The sequence below is a fragment of the Lynx canadensis genome, chromosome E3 (assembly GCF_007474595.2).
Source record: "Lynx canadensis isolate LIC74 chromosome E3, mLynCan4.pri.v2, whole genome shotgun sequence".
Taxonomy (NCBI): Eukaryota; Metazoa; Chordata; class Mammalia; order Carnivora; family Felidae; genus Lynx; species Lynx canadensis.
The window spans coordinates 6352358-6373794 of NC_044318.1; the positions used below are offsets into that span (position 1 = coordinate 6352358).

At 43.0% G+C, this 21437-nt stretch overlaps 1 protein-coding gene across 9 annotated transcripts in view; it reads left to right on the forward strand.

Annotated features, from left to right (window-relative positions):
- RBFOX1 (RNA binding fox-1 homolog 1) overlaps positions 1-21437 on the forward strand; it is a 1462962-nt gene that overhangs the window by 1066844 nt on the left and 374681 nt on the right. The window contains exon 1 of one of the 9 annotated variants that reach the window (XM_030301005.1): positions 17841-18043. The exons of the other annotated variants lie outside the window; for them this stretch is intronic. Within the exon in view, the coding sequence (XP_030156865.1) occupies positions 17900-18043 (144 nt within the window). The 5' untranslated portion in view covers positions 17841-17899. Of the gene's footprint in view, positions 1-17840; positions 18044-21437 lie in introns of those variants that run through there. 9 annotated transcript variants of the gene reach the window in all.

A 21437-nucleotide genomic window follows, 5' to 3' on the forward strand; every position in this document is an offset into this window, starting at 1 on the left:
AAATATCATGATATTCACTGCAATGCAAATATAGCTACTCAGAGAAAATCCCGTGTGATTTTTTTCTCAGATGCCCCCTCCTCTTAGAAATCTTTCCTGGAAGCCTTCCCCATCTCCCACCCCATCTCTGGCTGGGATGGTTAAAACTCCTCTGAGCCACCCAAAGGTTGCTGTCCTTATAGATGAAGGTACACTGGACACCATATAGTTAGGATTATTATAGCAGTCAGTGTAACTAGTGGTCTTTGTAACCAACATAATCTGAATGGTAATATAAATATGAGTGTTTAAATCTGGACGGTCATTAGTTCTTGATCTTAACAGCAGGGTTTCTTCAATGCCCAAGAAGCTTGAGAAGGGTCTGCCAGAGCAGAAATTCATCCGAAAATCATACTCTTGAGACTTATTTAGGCAAAGAATAGTCAAGATATTTAATTAGCAAATCACAAGGAAGCTGAGTCCACCACTGAGGACGCGGAACATGCGAATACTAGTTAGGATGAAATTGATAGGCCAGTTAAAATAAAAATTGCCACCTCTTAGAGTTTGGGAATCATTTGCAGCTATGTTCCTTCTAGAAACGTTCCCATTTCATAACAGGGTCATCAGCTTGGGGAAGAAGGATATGAACTATTAAGAGGGAAAAATGGTAGAGAAAAACCAAGATTTAGACAGATGAAGACTTCAGGGACAAGAGGCAAGACTCCTTTGCCAGTTCCTTATTGGTGGTCAGCACAGATTAATGTCAGCATAACCTGTCATGCAATTCACTGCATACATAGCTAAAGGGATAGCTTAATGTATCAGACTGGTGTTTAGTTCTGCTTAGTTTCTAAAACCCTAAGGAAAATTCCACAGACACAATTTTAAGTTGGAAATGGTTGATGTGGCGATACTTGATATATTGACTCAACCAATCGTCCACATGCAAACCTATGCCTATTCAGACACTTTTTTACTGAATTTTCAAGTACTACCAGCTACATAGCAATGTTCCATTGAACCTGTGTCATGACTGTAAATATCTGAACCTGAAAGTTGCCCAAGACCAAAATATCTGCATAAAGACTCCTATATGTATTTGACATTTACAAACCACGGGTTGCTGGACCTTTTGAAGGCAAACCATTTTGATGATTGACCAAATAGATCCCTTTGCACAGTGCAGCTTTGTTCTGTTTTATTAGCATGTTCTTATAAGGAAGTTCATCCATTCTTGTACAGTGCATTAAAAGTTGATCACGACTATCTACTGACTATATCTGTTTTGTGTTGAGTTCTGTTTTTCTGCCTTACTACCCTACATTCTCGACATTCAGTTTGTTCTTAAGTCTGCATCTCGCATCAGAAGGTCTAAAGGAATTTTATTTTGATTTCCTTTTTAGTGAAAACATATTACAAATTGCCAACTCATAATACATTCACTTTGAACTTAAAATATCATTTGTTTAAAAAAATGCAATAAAACCTGAAGTGCACACTAATATTCATTCTGGAGATTAAAGCTGCCAGTGAATTATGCAGCTGGGCCAAGGCTGTCTTGTTCTCAGACTAAATTTATCTCATCGAAAGAGAATTATTCTGACCAGGGCTAAAGAGTGGAGACAGTTAAAGTTTGATTATGTGTTGTTTCATTTCTTTAAAAAAATATTTGGTTATGGTTCTCTTAGGAGCTGGATTTTAAAATATAAATACTGATGAGGGACTGATAAAAAGTCCTACTACTTTTTCTGATTGTAAATGTGACAAAGGCTTCTGGAGACTCTTTTTTCTTAATGTATATTTTCTTTCCATTTCTCTGTCTCTGTCTCTGTCTCTGTCTCTGTCTCTCTCTCTCTCTCTTAAACATGGATCTTTGACCATAGGGGACCCCGTGCTGAGGTCTAACCTCTCTGACTTACTGAGTAAGCCTCACTGTAATAGGAAAAAATGCTGCATATTCTCTGTATATAACATGTCACTTGGGCGAAGTGCTACAGTGTCTGTTTGGTAAAGCTGAAATGCGGATTTCTCGAAAATGTCTTGTTTTCAGTTAATGATATTTTCTACTTTTCACCAGGTGGTCTCTTTGGGGGTTTGCTCTTGAATTCATTTCTCTGTGCGTACACCAGGCTTTCTATTATTCATCTATTCAGCAAGCATTTACTGAACTCTTGTCATACCCAGGCCTGAACCAAGTATTCAGGTAGTCGTGGCCAAGAAGCCCAGTCCTGTCCTGTGGCACTTACCATCTTTAGGGTAAACCGGCACTCAGAAACCAGATGGAGGAAGGTGTGATGAACGTATGCTATGGTAAGGGCAGTACTGGAGATAAAATTGAAGTGTTATGGGGAAAGAAAAGAAGGGTGGTCTGGCCCAGAGGTCGGGTGAGAGTCAGGCTGACTTTAATCAGACCCATTTGCTTCGCTAGCAGGCCAGGCATGATGTAAGATGCCAGCTCATGCTAATATTGCCTGACGTGAACCAGCTCTCCCCCCAGAGATGGCTCAGTTCATCTTTCTTGAAAGTGAAACCTCACAACGAAAGGCAACTTCCAGAAATGGCCAAGCCTTCTATCCCTGTTTCAGAACTAGCCTCCAAAGGCTCACAAAAGCTGAAAGGGAAACTGATCATTCAGCTCGTTATGACCCCCACAGGGTAAGAGCGTTGAGAAACCCATGGGCCTGGTAAGAACAGATCCATGGCAGCAAACTGGGCCGTATTAGCAGATGTTGGTATATTTGCTGGCCCTCAGGATGTTGTGAGGGTGTTTGGTTCCCTCCATGGTTGGACCTCCATTTGGAGCAGGATGTTTCTGCTGTGGATCAGAACTGACTTTGGAATCCAGGTCTTGAGTGTGACTTCTGTGACCCCAGAGCATACAGTTTTGGTCCTCTGCAAAGATGAGGAAAAACACAACGTGTACCTTGACTTTATTTAGCTGTCCTGCGCCACTCAGTCTTGCCTTCCTTGTAAAATGAGCAAATTCCCGTGTTTCAGAGGACTTAGGTTACTTCCCCAACCTGGCAAAATAAGTAGGTGTTCTGCCTTCCAGAACAGAGTCCACCTGCTCCATCTATGGATTTTGAGAATAGTAAGAGTGGGTCATCCTTGCCTCACACTCCACGGAACCTGTATACTCATTCAGTTTTCCTTCACTGCATCTTCTGAAAATAAGACTAATACTGTTGCCCAAAGCTTCCCAGAAGTGAAAAGGGGTCTTCTCAGGCTTTAATCTATATGTGCTCATCCCATACAGTCATTTTATCAAAGTCAAGCTTCTCAAGGTATAATTTACATGCAGTGAAACTTGCCTTCTTAGCATATAGTTCTTCAAGTGTCAACAAAAGCATCCAGTGATGTAACAACCACCACCATCAAGATATCAAACATGTTTATCATTCCAAAAACGCTCCCTTGGGTCTATTTGTAGTCAGTCCCCAGCCTCAGCCCCCGGAAATCACCAGTCTCTTTTCTGTCCCTCTAGTTTTGCCTTTTCCAGAATGTCCTATAAATGGCATCGTAAGTAGATAGCCTTTGAGTTTGACTTCTTCCTCTCGGTATAATGAATTTGAGATTCGCCCATGCGGTTGTGTCTATCAATAGTCCATTCTTGCCTTTTATTGCTGAGTAGCATTCTATTGTGGATGCTCCAAGATTTGTTTATTCAACAGCTGAAGGATCTGTGGGGTTTTTCCAGTTTTTGCTGATTTTGAAAACGTTGCAATAAACACTTGTGTACAGGTTTTTCTGTGAATACACATTTTTAGTTCTCTTGGCTAAATACCCAGGAGTGGCGTTGCCGGGTCAAACAGCAAGCATATGTTTAAAGATTTTTCTAGGGGAGATAGTGGACACAGTTACTGCTTTGATGTTCAGTCCTAAGGGGGATACTTCTTAGCTTTGTGACATGATGATGGTCTAAGCCTCACTTTTCTGCAACAAAAGACATGTGGAATAGTAAGTTCTGCACAGGATTAAGACACTCACTCACTTTTGGTCCTCATCCTGGGTTCCTGCCTCCTTACACTGGACTCTTCCTTTCCATGGTGCTTGTGTTCCTATTCCGTGAGCATGCATGTCCTTCTCTACATCTCTGCCACACTGTTTCCTTTCCTGGAACACTTTGCCACCCACCTTTCTCCTCACCAACTCCTCATCCTTCAGTTGCCCAATGAAATGCCACCTGTTCAGAAAAGTCTTCCCTCGCCCTTAATCTAAATCCAGCCCCCGGCTATATATAGTTTCCTTTTTTAAATTTGTGAAATCTTGTTCTTTTCCTTTATAGCATTTACCACAACTAGTCTTAGAGAATCAACTGTGTAATTTGTTTTTTAATGGAAATTTTTATTGAGATCATTGCAGAGTCACACACAGTTGTAAGAAATAATATAGAGAGATTCCATGTACCTTTTGTGTAGTTTTCCCCGGCGGTAGCAATGGAAGAAGTTGTAATACAGTATCGCAACCAGAGTATTTGTATTGATATAATCCACTGATCTTATGGAGATTTGCCCAGTTATACTTGCATTAATGTGGGGTGTGTGTGTGTGTGTGTGTGTGTGTTGAGCAGGGGTGGTATATTTAGATCCATGCATTTCTATCACATGCGTAGATTTGTGGGTCCCCAACCACAGTCAAGATCCAGGACAGTTCCATCCCTAAAGGATTCTTCCCCAGTCCTTTTATAACCAGGTCTACCTCCTCCAATTCCTAACACCTGGCAAATACTAATCTTAAAACTTAGACAGTTCAAAATTGGAACCATATTGTGCATAACCTTTGGGGGCTGACTTTTCTACTGAGCGTTATTCTCTGAAGGTTCATCTAAGCTATTGTGTAACGATACTTCCTTTTAATTGCTGAGTAATATTCCACATTATGGATGTCCCACAGTGTAACTATTTACCCCTGTTGAAGGACATCTGGAATGATTACTATTTTTAGCTATTATAAATAAAACTGCAGTACAGATACTGGTGTAAACCTGAATTTCCATTTCTTTGGGATAAATGCCCAAGAGTAAAATTGTTGTGATGTTAGCTTTATAAGGAACTGATTGATTTTTAAAATCTGTCTCCGGCAGTAGACTTTTAGTTCCTTCAGTGTAAATAGACTGAGTTTTGTTTGTTTGTTTGTCTCTTTGCTTGTTTGTGTGTCTAATCACTGTATACTGGGAGAATTATACAATCCTTAGAACATAATTTACCACTCTATAAATATTTATATATGAATTAAGTAAGGAATGAATGAGTGAATGCATGAATACAGATTTTGGCATGGGGATTAAGTAAAATAATGTATGTAAATCATTTTTGGAATGCTCAGCATGGAGAAACTTCTGCTGTTAGGTAAATGTTTATCACCATCACCATTATCAGATACGACTTTGGCTAAGGGTCACATGACCCAACTTTCATGCCTTTCTACCTTGATCATCACGCAATTTTTATGTGGGTTTCAGGAATCTGAGTTCTGTCTTCACTTCATTCCCTTAAAGAAAAGCTCATCTCGTGATTATGCTCAAAAATAGCAGATGAGAATTTGGACATCGTACACTAAACAAGATCCTGTCTCCATAGGTTAAGAGTGAAGCTACAATGACTACTTTTTCTGTTGACAGTGAGCACAGTCCATAAATGATAGCAGCCTTTATAGTGTGAGATGTGTGGCACTGAACAGGTTAACCCTGTCCCTGGATTCTCATGGTGGGCATGTGAAATAAATATTGCTAAAGCTGATGGAGATAGCACAGTACTTAATAGAGAGAGAAAATTAGTAATTCTCATTTGCCTGAGGAAAGTGCAGGTCTTCATAATGTCTTGATCTATGTACAAAGAGCTAGTAAAGACAAGCAGTCCTCATAATAAAAATAGAAATGAGGTTTTCCCGACAAAAATGCCACTGGAATGATGAGCTGTCACACAGGACCTGGAGAGACGAGGAAGAAACTTCTTTGGTGACTATAATTAGGCTAACATGGAGGGTGGCAAGGCTCAAGAGCTATGCAGGGGCGCTCTCTGCTTCTTTCTGGACTCCCCATCACAATGTCTCTAAAGGACTAGAATAGTGAGGAGGTCAAAGCTCATTTCTGGCAGACTGTGCCCCCATTCTCACCATGCTAAGGCTCTGACCTGGTCTGTGATGTGGAAGAGGTGGTTTTTATTCTGCCTTGGGACACTTAAAGGAGGAGGAGGAGGAGGAGGAGGAGGAGGAGGAGGAGGAGGAGGGAGAGGAGGAGGAGGGGGGGGAGAAGGAAGAGGAGGAGGAAAAACCTTATACCTTATCATCAATGTACCCCAAGTGCATTACAGAAAATTTGGTTAATGCAGTTAGCAATAAAAAAAATAATAAAAGTCGCCATTAGTCTCAACACTACTGTTAACATTTGGGTGTTTCATGGAAGCCTGTAAGTATCTATGTAGATACATAACTTCAGATTAGAAGATGATAAACTTAGAAGTGGAGATTATAAATTATAGCTATAGATTGACTTTACATACATGGGGTCATACCATATAAATGTGGGCTTCTATCTTACTCCACCCATCCCCCTATTTTCTATATGCCCTTCTATTCTTCCCTAGCTGTGTTTCCAAAATCAGTGAATGTAGTCCAAATGAAACAGGCAACAGACTAGTTGTTGGTATGGTTGTTTGACCAGAACGCCAAAGCAAATCTCAGAGTTTTTGCTGACTGAGATCCATTGTATACAAGCCCTGTGGAAAAAAGGGGAAAGACAGTCACCTAGACCTCCTTCAGGCATTCGGTCAAGGCCTGAGCTTTTTCTACCCTGGCCCAGGTTTCCATGGCAACAGGAGTACCTGTGCTGGTTTAAGATGCCCTCAGGGGTCTGGGAGAACCTGAACCTTAGTTTGTGAATTTGTAATCTGATTTAATTTTTGGAGAAAGAGCCAACTCTGAGAGAATTCTTACATCAATTGCTAAATTGTCAGACCTTCTGCCTTAAAACTCACTTTCAGAAGTGCATGATGCAATAAAGTAGGGTAAAGGCAAGGAAATCATACTGACCTGAGCTAGGCATTGAGCGTATGGATTCAAATGTCACCTATCTTTTCCTACCCTCAGTTTCCTCATCTGTAAAATGGGAGGGGTTAAATTACCTTCTTATTGGATTTCTGGGTAGATGAAATGTGATAAAGAAAGTAAAATACTTAGCCTAACACCTAGCACGCAGTAAATGCCCCATGATTCTCAGCCCTGCTATTAGTTTTTATGACATTGCTTGGAATTATGTGGATCTTGATATGACAGTGTCTCTGAGGGAAAAATATTGGAGTGGTTTGGCTGGTGAGAGGCAGGAGTTGGGAAAGGGAGGGTGGAAGCCTGCTGAGAATCTAAGCGATATTAGAGGAAGTATCAGCACCCTGTCGTTTGGTGTTTTCACTAAAGAGTTCATAAAATATTAACATAAAGGAATAGTGGTGTCGGCTCCTGCTTGCCATACAAGAGACATCCTCTCCTTAGAGATGTCTGTGGCCCAGTTGTAAGGAGGGAAAGCAGGAAGAGGCAAGGTTCCTTAGCTGGAAACATTACAGTTAAGAAAGAAGGGCAGGATCGTGAGCTAGCAGTGGGCTCTGCTGCAAGAGAAGAAAAGAATGGCTCCCTTGCTTTCCAGTAGAGAGAATGGAGCTGTCTTTCCCTCAGAGGCCAATTTATATTGCCTTACTTGTGTGTTTCCAACCAACAGCCACATCACTGTCATTCATACCAACACCATGTCCATCATCCTCATCAACATCGTCACCATCACCACCATCACCACCACCATCGGCACCATGCAGTTATGAAACTAGCTCCCCTAGTGCCCTTGCTAGGTGCCAGGGGTTGTAGTGAGCAGTGTACGTATATTACCCTATGTGTATCCTATGTGTATCCTATGTGTTTCTCAAATTATGAAAAAAAAATGTTTTTTCCACTTATAAATGAGGACCCCATGGCCCAGGAAATTTAAGTAATTGGCCAAAGTCAGCCAGCTGTTACAAAACGGATTCAAGATTGGAAACTGGCAATCTGCCTCCACGTCTTTTTACGTCCGCTTCACTATAAAAAAGGCAATATATGGTTAGATTAAACTCTTTGGCCCCAGAACATGCCCTTTTAATTCTTTTTTTTTTTTTTTTCCTTGCGGGAAGAAAAATGTACGATCTCAGCCTCACAGTGTTCCAAGGCAACCAATGGTTCTCAAACACATAAGCACATTTATACCAGTAGTAACCCTTATACAAAGAAATTTACTTGAAACTCCATTTATAACACTGATGGAAGGGGCACAGTAGAGATGAATTTTATAAATGCACATGTGAAACATTTATTATAAAGCCAGTCAGTGAGAAAAATGAGGCTACTTTGATGAACACCAATATTTGAAGTTGGGAGTATGGATAACTAATACTGTTTTCAATTAGCCTGATAATCCAATTCACTTCAGTATTTTCATTTGTTGCATAATGTTGAGGAAATGCTGTATCACATGCTAATAGAGTTGTAAAAGGTAATTTTCTAAACCAGATGACCTAAAACTATCAAGTTAATCTGGAATATGAATTTTGTCTCTTGCTCTATGTATCCTGATCATTGTGTCTGCTGGGTCAGTGGCACTGTGCTGGGCACATTCAAGACATAGATATTGAGGCAGTGAATGAATGAATCATTTAGTGAGAATGAGATGGACCTTAGGACCATGGAAGTAGAAAAGTTTAGTACTGCCATTCTTAAATTTTTTCATTTATTCGACCAATATTTAATAAACACCCACTACATTAAGCCAGGTGGTGTTCTAAGATGATATGGATGCAACATTTAGTCGGAAAAATAAAGTTCTCATGGGATGTATGCATGTCAGTGTGCAAAGGATGGGGTGGCAGGAGGTAGACAGCAAGTAGACAGGAAACTCCCTGTCGACACTGGCTGACCCATTTGTAAGAGGAAGCTGACCTATCCCCTCTGAGTTCACCAGGATCCTCATGGGTAGCACAGTGCTATCAGTATATAGCCAGCACTGCCCCTAGGAGGATGAAAGGAAACACACACACGTACTGCCATCCTCTTCTGTATCTCGACATTGCAAAATGTGCAAAGATGCATGTTTCATTCTGGGATTATTTAATTACACCCTGGGTATTCCTGGATTTGTACACTCATATCATTAAAACAGTCTCAGCCAAAGAACATATATTTGCCCATGTATTAATATGCACTGGGCATAAGCAATTACAAGACTAGGTATGAGGTGACCAGAATCTGGAAAAAGGGAGGCACATTAAAGAAAGTGCTAGTTATGTAGCATGATAGGAGCTACAGTAACAGTGTAAAGCATTTAATATCATGACCTCAGCAATGGGAGGGGTCAGTGATGTCTTTTGAGCAGAAGATTGATGTGTTTGGTTTTGTCTATTTAAAATTCCCCCATGGAGTCATGTAGAGTGTGAGTTGGGAAGAATCGAGACTGGGAGCAAGGGAACCAATTAGGGAAGAATTGCTTTTTTTTTTTTTTTTTTTTTTAAATCTAGGCTAAAGAGAATAATGTGAGGCACTGGGACGGCAGCAATGGAAAATCAAGAGAGGCCTCATAGCTGGAGCTGAGAGAGTTAAAAATGATGTGGTTTGGGAATCAATTGACTATTCAAAGCAACAAAGGGAGGTATGAAGGGCAAATGTTGATGTTTCAAGGTTAACTGAATAGAAGGGAGGTGCTTCCATTAACAAACAGGCAAGGCCACAGAGGAAGAGAAGCTTGTGCACATATTTTGTTTAGGGGGGATGTTAAAACAGCAGCGAGGATAGGACCTTCATAATGACACATGCAGGGGCTCTTTAAGGTACGTGATCATTCCTGATGGGTAGCCAGTGAGGAGAGGTCAGAACCACAGAGACTAGGATTGCATGGAGTCTGATTGCTACAAATCCTTCACAGGTGTGTGAAGAGTAGCAGAGCCGTGACATGATGTGGGTCATGCAAGGTGATGACAATTGAGGTACATGAGTTAAGAGAGCTAACAAAGCACAAGATGACACCAGACAAGATCTTGTGTTTATGGAGCACATGACAATTCTGTCACGGAAGCACGGAAGAAGGTCCAGCCAGAGAAACATATAGTTTTTCTCCTATGTGTCACTGTGCTCAAAGAGCGTCAAATTATTCTATCTGAAATCAGGTGAAAGAAATGCTCTTCTTTTAATAATGGACACAGGAAATCATCTGGAAAGTACTGTCTTGTTTTGGGAAATGGCTTGATACAAACTTGGGTTAGGAGGGGAATCCCTTCAAGGAGCAGGAAATGTGGGACAAAGAAGTAGGAATGAGAATTATCTCTCTGGTCCCCTCTGGGAAGATGAAGAGGAAAAAGGAGAATGACAGAGAAAGTCTAGAACCAGGAGAGTTGAACGAAAGTCAACGGTGGTAGAATAGCTCAGTGACCTTTGCAAGGATATGATACACACCAATCTTCCTAGAATTGTACTTCTAAGATGAGACTCTCTTCTCCCATTGAGTCTTCCTTACAGTTCCACAGTCTCTGTCTACTAAACTCAGACATGCCTTTTATGAGTGGATGTGTTGCAGAACATGATGAGGGGCTGAGCTTTATATGTGGGTTCTTGCAATGGAGTCTGGAGACAGGGAGTAGAAAACCCTGAGCTAGCAGGTCAGGTGAGGTTGTAAGAGTATGAGGTGCACATAAATGGTAATTGGAGTTTGGGGACTAAGAAGACCTGGGTTTTCAGATTGTATGTTTGGTGAGGTGAGATCTTGAGAACCAGGATGGTTTTCTGCTGAGTATCTGATCCATTTGTTATGTACGTTCGATTTTTTCAGACTGACCCAATTTTGTTCTGAGTCCTGACATCCTTCCTAGCTCACCACCAACTATTAGCTGCCTTTGAAGGTGCAGTGATAACGCCAGGGACTGAGAATCCCTGTGGTTGCTCTTGCCTGTGTGCCAAGACAGGACCTTGGACGTGTTAAGGTCAAAAGGGATTTTTCCAGAACTTGAGATGTTAGAGGTGAAGTCACTTCTAGTAGGAGATGCTTAAGGTGACTCATGTTGCATAAAGATAAATATTTCTGAGCATTTATGGGGTCAAAGAACCTCGTAGCCAAGCTTATTACAGAGGAAAAATAGAACCTTCTGCAAGGTTTGTTTGCCTTCTGATTTGTTCGAGTTCCATCCAGAAAGTCACAACACAGAGAGTGGGTGGGGTGTGGAGGCTTCCCAAAGTAGACCTCCCCACCCACTTGTTCATTAGGAGAAATCACCACTTAGCTGTTTTTGTCTTTTCCGCCTACTGTCCCTTGTCCCACGCTCTTACATTCTGTCCTATACACTGGAAACAGACTCCCACCCTCTCAAGTGCCAAACACTGCACTCTCCCTCAGCATCACCTCCTGGAACCTATTATTTCAGGAAGGCTCCTATGGGAACTTAGGTTGTTTGTTTGCTTTGGTATTTTTACATTTGGGGTTCTGTCTGCTGTGTCTGGGGTCTCTCCTGAGGGGTATCATTTGAATGCTCTGATAGAACATTGCCTGTATTGCTTGCAACTTTTGTCAGAGGAGGTGATGGAAAGGCGTTGGCAAATGAGAGTGTTTCCTTTTCTTCTTTTAAAAAAATTGTATTTGTTTTTTAAATTTTATTTATTTATTTAGAAGAGCTTAAGGTAGACTGTGGATGGGGTGGGACTTACCCCTTCAGTTACAAGCAGGGACTAGAAAGCTAGGGAAATTCCATACTCTGAAGTTTGGTGGCCAGAGTGACTGATAGGTTCCTGAAAGAGGAAATCTCACAGCTGTATAGACACAGACTAATCCTTCAGAGTAGTGCTCGTTAGGTTTAGATGTTGCAAACAATGATGAATAAAATGTTGATGATGACAATGATGATTCTTTAAGAAGTGTCTCTACTGCTTGATAGCGTGATGATGGAAATAATATATTCTGCCTTCTCTGTTCAGCAGCCCTGATCGAAACACTGCCTGCATCCCTTACTAGTAGGTCCAAGTGTACATATATTCGTGCAGCCTCAATTTCTTCTTGTGTAAAGTCGGGCAATAAAAACCTACTTTCCAGGGTTGAGGGAAGCTCAGAAAACAATAGAGTAACCATATTGGCCAGAAATAGCGTCTTTGCATGTGTTACCCTAGTCAGTCCTCAAAAAGTAGTGAAAGACATGACATTTTATGAGATCTAGCTGTCGAAGAATTTCGTTGACCAAGACTAATATGAAAGTTTGTGTTCCTTTGATGCATCTGCAAGGTTAAATAAACGGTTCTACTCAGAAGACCTGGGTGGCAGAAGCGTAATGTCCACACATTTTCACATAAGTGCTGTAGCATTTGAAAGAATTCTCCAAAAAATGCATTTGGAGTTAGTTGTTTTATAAATGGATTGACTTTGTTGGTCTTGTCTGAGTAATTTTAAACAAAATAAGAAGAAGGAGAAGGAGGGGAAGGAGAAGGAGAAGGAGAAGAAGAGAAGAAGAAGAAGAAGAAGAAGAAGAAGAAGAGGAGGAGGAGGAGGAGGAGGAGGAGGAGGAGGAGGAGGAGGAATGTCTGTGTCATCAACTACTCAGAGACTGAGAATAAAAGTAATGCAATGATAATAGTTACTAGTGTGTACTGAGTAGTTGCTAGGTGATAGGCACCGATCTCAGGACTCATGTGTTTTACATTATTTTATCTTTTAACAACTTAATTAGGAAGGCAAAATTATTATCATTCCCTGTTAGAATGAAATTGAGGTTTTAAGAGCTTGTAACTCCAGAGATATTTAACAGCAGCCATGGAAGCATGAGACAGAGCCAGGACTGAACGCCTAGGCAGTGAGACTCGGGAGGATGTATTCCCCCCCGTACAGTATACTGCATGCCCTCATATGAGCCAGAAGGAGTTCCCAAATACTCCCTCATAGCGATCGTATTTCAGGTGGCCTGGAATGAACAGGGCCTAACCACTATGTCATTGAGGAAAGCAAATAAACTCTGAGGATCCCACAAATTCAACCCGTCTGACCTTCATCAGGTTCCTCCCCTTGTGAGAGGCGTGCGGCTCCCTGGCTCAGGGAACTCAGAATTGAGCAAAGTGTTTGGTTTGTTTTGCTGCAGTGAGGCTGTTGGGGTGAGGAGGGTGTTATTCAGCCCTAAGGAGTATGACTGTTTGTTGTTTTCAAGCATCCCCACAACGGTTCCCACGTATTGTTGATCCTTGGTGTGCCAGAGCTCGTGCTAAGAAGCGCTTTACATTCATTATCTCGGTGGTTCCCAAATGCTGATCCACAGATTCATCTGATTCCATAATGACATTTTCAACAGACTGCAGCTAAATGAGAAAATTAAGGGCAATTTAGTGAAAATTTTAATAGACTGAAATTTAATCAATTTGAAGGGCTGTCCTTTATTTTGAGATTATGTCCTTCTCACTTTTTGGTATAAAATGCCCTTTCCTTTATGAAATGATGATGATGACAGATGGTGTGTGTGTGTGTGTGTGTGTGTGTGTGTGTGCGCGCGCGCGCGCGTGCGCATGTGTCTTTGTGTGCGCGTATGTACTAACTTGGCAAACAATTTTTAAGTTGTTAATTTCATGCAGTGTCTCCACTGTTTTTAAGCTTGTATTGTAATAGTCCATGAATTAGGTAGGAAAAAAAAATTCTGAGACCCGTTTCAGTTTCACAAGGGAGACATTATTAGCCCCATTTTACAGATGAAAAAACTGCCTAGAATACAGCGTGGACAGCAGTCAACCACTAAGTGTCCTCCAAGTATTTGAACAAGTAGGTGACTCAAAGTGCTTGTGGCAGAGATAAGGTCTTCTGAAGATACTTTCTCATATCACTGAATGTTGGACTAGGGAGCTGCCCGTATCAAAATTTGGAAGTGAGAGAAAAATACTTCTGAGCCACTCCTGGACATTGTCAGAGAGCTAACCCCAGCACAAGTAATTATATTTAAGATCAAGAAGTCCTGGAGTGCCTGGGTGGCTCATTCGTTTAAGTATCCAACTTCAGCTCAGGTCGTGATCTTGCACTTTGTAACTTCGAGCCCTGCATCAGGCTCTGCGCTGACAGGTCAGAGCCTGGAGCCTGCTTCGGATTCTGTGTCTCCCTCTCTCTCTGCCCCTTCGCTGTTTGTGCTCTCTCTCTGTCTCTGAAAAATGAATAAATGTTAAAAAAAAAAAAAAAAACAAACAACGAAGTCCTGCTTTCTGTCTAACTGGAGTTTTTCTTGCTCTGGGACATGGAAACCCCCGTAGAATATCCCACTTTGGGGAAATGCCTGCTCTTTTGACAGCCTTAGGAAGTTATAATAAGGAATTATGAAAGAGAAAAAGGAAAATGGAAGTGATTTATTTTATTCTTTTAAGTAGCTGGTAAATTTGAGGGAAGGAAAAAGTTACCAACACTGTTGTGTGAGTCAAATGAAAACTTGAGCAGTTGCCTCTGCTTAAGGAATTTTTAGCTGATTTCTGGTTTTCTGGCACTGTCTACTTCCTACAGGGTATGTGTGACCATTCAGTTAAGGGTCCTTGTGGCTGAAAGGCAGGAGGGTGACCCTTGAACGTGCATGCACTATATACACCCAAGTGATACTGAGTGCCCAGGATATTTTGTAGAGACAGAAGAGTATTTTCCTTCCCCACTTCTCCCATTTATTGATGCTGAAGAATCATTTGGGGCTAGTGGCATTGATGTGGCTCTTTCCCAGTCTCTTTTGAGATGGAATTCAAATTCACCTTCCCCAGATGCTGCTTGAAAGGCTGGCAGAATTTTGTCATCAAGTGAGCAGTATTTGCAGATACGACATTACCTTTTGATTTAGGGTCATCTGATGCTCTGTTCCTGATTAACGTGCACTGATATTAGCTGTAAAATCTTTCCTGCGTGATCCTTTATGTGGCTGCCACACTGGGGGTGGGGGACATGCCTATTTCTACGTGCCATGGTGTTCGCATGCACTTGAGCAGGCACGTTTGGACATGGATGTCTAAAGAATGGCTCCAGATAATTTTGAGATGAATTTAGAAGCTCTGGATTCCATGGTTTCCTTTTGCAGACTTCCAAGATGCCTGACTGGGAAGACCCAGGTTTAAGGGCAAGTCTGAGCCATTGTTGCAAAACAGGTCTGTAGGAATCCAGTCGCCGCTGAGGGTTTTCCACTTTGGAGAGAAAACGGACCAGAAAACCAGTGTTGGCTCAGTGCAGCTGAGAGCAGTTATTGGTTCTTTACATAATGTATTTGTTTTTCATTAAACCATTCAGATAAGGTCTTATTAAAGTGCCATGTATTATTTATCGTGTTTCTTATGAAAATGAGCTGAAGGGAAAATTCTGTCCTCTTCTTGGGGCATTTGTAAGCTTTTCGAATGCCAGCAAGAAAAAAAAAATGAAGGAAGGCACGGTGAACTCCTGTCAGTACAACAAACAGAAAAGCATGGGAAGGAGAATGGGGAGCCAAAAGGCAGAATCTGTGACCTTTTATTTATATTCATTTATATACATGGGTATGTTTTGTAGAGTGGCTTTCCCCTTAATTCTGTGAATTGCACAATAAAAATAAATAATTAAAAAACAGGCAGAAAGTAAAAGAAAGAAAGAAAAGAGCAAAGCAGTTTATTTGTACATCAGACTTTGTCCAATGAATGTGATTTGTGAGACAACAGCAAGGATTTTTCAAACTAAACACTGCCCCACCCCAGCAGTGTAAAACACCAGCCCACACCCTCCTAGTCCCCACCCCCCACCCCTGTCTCAACTTCTGCTTCGTGTTAAACTTGCTAGGGTGCCCCCTCTAAATTGATGGAATGTGTCAGTCCCATGGTGTTAGAAGGATTGGCTTTGCAAAGTGAGTAGAAGGAAAAAAGCCTGGTCTGGGCCTGATGTTGGCATAGCAAAGACTTTATAGTTATCGATGGCATTTCAAAACAGAACAACAAAAAATGGAACCGTGGAATAATTAATTTTCTTTCCTTCAGAAAGCAATTTGATTAGCCTGCAAAGTTGTGCCTTTCAAGCTGATGGCTCAGTTCAGAAGCTGTCCTTTGGCTGAAGGGTCTCCATGAGCCTCTGGGAGGGGTCAGTGGAAACATCCCCCTGAAGCCATCCCCTGGTCCTGCCAGAGATGTTCCTTCGCGGGGTCCTCTCGTCACTCTCAGGATGTGCTGCGTCCTGCAGGACCCTCGTAAGCCCCCAGGCAGCTTTCTCGCAGGGAACCCAAGAATCAAAAAAGATGATGTTCGGACAGCCTCTTGCCCTGAAAAATAAAAGAAAATCCAATCACTGGGTCAAAATCTATTTCAAAAAATATGGCTACTATTCCTGATGGTGATTTTACTGCTGCCAAGAATCAAGAATGTGCTTTTTTTTTTTCCTGTGGGGACCAACGATGCGTTAGAGTCTTAATATTTTCTTTTGATTTGCAGATCACATCCTATTTTATTGCATAAAGACTAACGAAATCTACTAATGAATAATTATTACTTCATAAAATACAGGGAAGGGGGAGACCCCTCTGCAAGAGCAGAATGCTAATTTGGCCAAGGAGGGCTGGCCAGGCAAGAAAAAAAAAATAAAATAAACCATTGTAATTTGCCCGCTGCAACCCACAGAGTAATGGCTTATCAGACACGGACTTCCCCACCCTGTGCATGTATAATTTGAGGAGAGCAAGGATTCCGGGCTGGAGAAGCCCCCTCGCTTTCAGCCGGGGCTGGCGCGGTCCAACAGGCTGGACTTAACACCCCAGCCAGGGCGGTTTCCCATTCAGCGGCTCCAGCCGGTTCCAGTGCTGGCCGCTCGCTGCCTGCACAGCCGAGGCGAGGCGCAGAGCGAAAGCTGCGCCCCAAACCCCGGGGGCGCATCGCCGCCTCGCCGCGCAGCCGGGGGTGGGGGGCCCCCAGAATCCGCCCTGCCTCCGGCGCCGCAGCCCCCAGCTCACTGTGCCCCCAGCCCCTGGGGTCTTCTCAGCACTCTTACGAAGGGCGGGGGGGTGGGGGGGGGAGGGATCCCATTTCTCTGTGTTTATTTGCCAACGAGTCGGGCAAACAAACCGCCACCAAAATCTAAGAGTCTGGGTCCCAGCTGGGCAATCGCATTAATTGTCCCCCTCGCCCCGGATGCTGGCGATGTGGGGCGCTCTCTCGCTTCCTCACCCGCCCCGCAGAGATTTTTAGCAGACACAATTTGAATTTTGGTGAGTCGTTTGAGAGAGAAAGAGAGAGAGAGAGAGAGAGAGAAAGCAGAGGGGAGGGGAAGAAAAAAAAAACCAACCCTGCCCCTGGACCCATTTGACAAATGAGGAGGCACACAGCATCAGCACCAACGGAGTGAGCCTCAGTGTGAGTCAAAATCTCTCTCTCTCTCTCTCTCTCTCTCTCTCTCTCTCTCTCTCTCTCTCTCTCTCTCTCTCCTTTCTCCTCTCTCTCTCTCTCTCTCTCTCTCTCTCTCTCTCTCTCTCGCCCTTAGCTCTCTCCCCCCACCCCACCCCCCAGCATCTACAGGAGGACATCCACCCCCTTCCCCCCTTCCCTACAAGTTGCCTTTGCCTGTCTTGTCATCTCCACGGGGGGTGGGGGGCGTGGGGTGGGGGCATCGTCCACTTTGCGGGGCATCAGAAAGCAGGCCCAACAAACCGGGAAAAGGGTACCACCACGAAGGCAACAAAATAGTTTCCTGGCCCTCTGGAGTGTCTTAGTTCAGGCGGGTGAACAACGCCAGGATCTAGCAAACCCGAAGGGAAGGAAGCCAGTGAGGAGGGACGGGCGCGCGCGGGGTGCGGCGGGGGGGAGGGAGAGAGAGAAAGAGAGAGAGAAGAGGAGGGACGGCCACCGGGGTTTGACTTAGATAATCAGCAAAATTAAAAAGGAGGAAAAAAAATTGTAGCGACCAGGCAAAGAGCCGCGTGATTGCATGCGAGCGTCCCCACTCCTGCTCGGCGGGCGTCAGAGAGACACGATGCAGCATCCTCTGACGGGGGCCACCTGCGTGGCGCTCCCCAACGTGGGCATGTGTCCCCAGCTCTCGTGTGCCTTGACTTTTATGTACTTACAGCAGGTAAGGCGCGCTTTTCCCTCGGTGGCTGCCTCCCCGGCTCGGGCTCAGCGGACTGGGTGCCCGCATCGCTGGGCTGCGCTTTGGACCCTGGAGGGGGTTGAGGAGGGGGCTTGTGCTTTCGGACAGGAGGGGTGGATCCGCGCCCTTCTCTTCTCTGCGGAGCCCAGCCGCCCCGCGTCCCGCTCTGTCTGCACCTCTCTGAATACTTTGCCTGGTTCCGAGCCTGGGTGCCCGGAGTTTAAAATTGCAAACTGCATTTTCTTTACTTGTATCTCTCTTGTGTCTGCGTCCGGTGGTGGTGTCGTGAGTCTGGGACCCCTTGGAGGCCAAGTGTTCGGACCTTTGTGTAGGCACTCCCATGCCTGGAGTTTTCATTTAGCTGTTTTGTAACAGGGAGGGAAAAAACATGTATGTAGGGGTGTGTGCTCAGTATTTCTTTTTTTGTTTGTTTTCTTAAGTTTGTCTGGGTTGTGCTTTATTCAGTCTGCTTGGGATCTGAGCCTTTGGGTTTCTGGAGCGTGTCCGCCCTGGAATCTGCCTCCAAACTCCCTGGCCATGCTGTGTTGAAGCCAGTGATTTAGGATGCTGTCTTTGTTGGCATGTGTAAAGGCGCTTTTTTCCCCCTCCTCCACTCCCCCATAATGGTCTCGTAGAGGGGCTCTGTGTTTGTTTTATTTTCCATTCAGTGTATGTACACCAGAATCTTTCATTGTGTTTCTCCCTGTCTTTCTCTGGGTGTTTCCCTCACACCCTCTCTGCCTCTCTTTTCCTCTTTACTAGTAGGGCTGCTGCTTAAGTTGGTTGCTGGGGTTGGGAACCAGGCTCCACATCACGTTTGGGGAGGAGGGGTGACGAGTGCAGCTCCCTGTCTTGGGGCAGAGGCTGTCTCTGTGAACTGGTAGGGTTCGAAGGATTTTGTCACACAGGTGGAATCGTCTTCCCTTCCCAGGATCACGGTCCTGCTCTGTGAAGAGTTAACCATGGTTGTAGTCATTTTACCTGGTTTTCGATTGACTCCCTTCAGGAGTACCATTTGTGAACTGTGTGTGGTTTTAGCTGACAAAACTTCCCTTACAAGTATTCAGAGGGGCCTCCCTCTCCAAAGACCCTCATTTCCAATCTGTGTTGTAGGAATATATGTGTTCATAAAATGTCAGTATTCTGTTTTGAGCATTTGGGTAATCTGTGATCAAGTTGGTTGCCTCCAGAAAATGTTTCTAAGGCATATTTTCTGTTGGAAGTCTTTTTGAGAACAGCCTTTTCTTTCTGTTGTTTGAATATCTTAGGAAAAAATTGGCTTATCCTTTTAAATATTGTTTTATTCCATTTCTCATTAAGTGAATTGTGCCAGGAAACATTTCCCACGAGCCTATTGGTAACATATTATGTGATTCATCTGCTTCTATCATTTCTGTACCTTTGCCGTGAATGACTGTGTGTGTGTGTGCGTGTGTGTATTTTACACCAGATACCCACCAGAAGAATATCCTAATGGCCATTTCTACAGATGCTAAGCCACAGTTGAATTTAATCAAATTATTAATATGAGTTGATCCTTTGCCTCCTATATTCACTTCTTTCACGTTATTTGTTCATCAATTTGAACAGCATTACTTAACAAGTAGAGTGCTATAGATACTCAGTATTCTCACTGTTTCTTTATACATCATTCTTCTTTAAACAAATTGATATTTCATCCTGCTAGGTTGTTCAGTGGGCTTGCTCTCTTTAGGCACACTTAGAATGGAAGATGGTGAGTTTGAGCGAGAAGTTATTCTTGCCATGAACAGGACAAGTACATGGGAGAAACGCAAGTGTCATCAGTGTCTTCTAAGAGGGAAAACATTTCCGCCCTGGAAAGAGGAAGCCTGATGGGGAGTTTGGCAGCCATAACAAATATTTAGAAGTGACTAGAGCAGCATCATGGTTCCGTATGAAGATAGATGGAGGTGGGTTTTACAATGTGCTTTGGGATATACCCCCCTCCAGAAAGGGTGGGTAAGGCTTTCAGCGAAAGTGTTGATAAGGTGATGCCGTGACACAGCATCAGAACATGGGGTGTGTGTGTGAGTGTGTGTGTGTGTGTGTGTGCATGTATTTTTTTCTGAGTTTCACTAAATGCCCAAAGTAGAATACAAGCAGACAATTATTTTTGCCTGTCTGATTGAGAATCGGGTTTTCTAGACACACCTCCCACCCTGCCTAAGGCTCACGGTCAGGATGGGAGAGCCATACCTTTAGGTCATCTCTCCTACCTGGTGCTGCCATGACAGTTTGTATAGAAGTCTCCTGTCGTTGCTTTTATGTAGTAGTTCGGACAATTGGCTGATGAAGGGTGTGAAATAGTTCACTTTAGTCTCTACAGACCGCTTACTGATGCAATCTATACATCTCGTATCCATACATCGCCACTGTATTTCCTATCTGCTATTAAACTGTAGCTATTGGTTGTATCTCTATTTAATTTTGATGATCAGAGGGCTCATGTGTACTCTCAGAGCCCGTTGGTCAAATGGATGAATCAGGAAACATCTGTGATAAATAACCCCTTCATTAGAAACATTTTATGTTCTTATTATTTAGAAATAAACATATTTTGGGAGTCTTTGTCATTGCAGATCACCAATTACATAAGAAAATAATTAAAACACAATGATCTTATTTTGGAGGCTTTATGGTTCTGTTTCATAAATGCACACACTGTCATCAGGGGCCACTGAGCCTTCACTGAAATATATTCTTCTGGAATGAAGTTTCATGTTGCACTTGTCATCTAATATCTAAGGAAAATTACTTCATCATTTGCTTTCCTTGCCTCAGCCATGACATCCAGGCTTTCTTCCTAAACTCTCCCGGATTTGTTCCTGAGACAATTCATAAAAACAAACATCAGTTGGGGATACCTCAATACCTGAGTTTACTGTGAATGACCAAGTGACAATGACATAACCCTTTTGCCACAAAGAACTTATTTATTCAGACCAAAACAAAAAAAAAAAAAAAAGAGGCAACTGTGGTGTTTAAATTATTTGACTGATTCTGTTTCATTTATTTATATTCCCCAGGAACTGTGCTTTAGAAAGATACTTCCCTCCAGTTATGATTTCTTTTTCTTTTTCTTTTTGATCTCTCTCTTAACATTGAAGATAGTACTACAGCTTGGAATTGCAAGATGGGATAATGTTGAATAGTTCTTTTGGTATGTAGATATTAAATCCAATGATGCCATCACGTGCATCTCTACGATAGGTAGACATGTAGCTACGCATCCATATCCTTCTAGTAGATGGCATATTTCTCGTTCTTGTAGACCATTCTCAGGTGGAAGGGACAGGCAAGTAGTGGAACTTCGGGCTTCAATCTTGCTGTCCAGGGAAAGTCCCTGCTTCAGCCT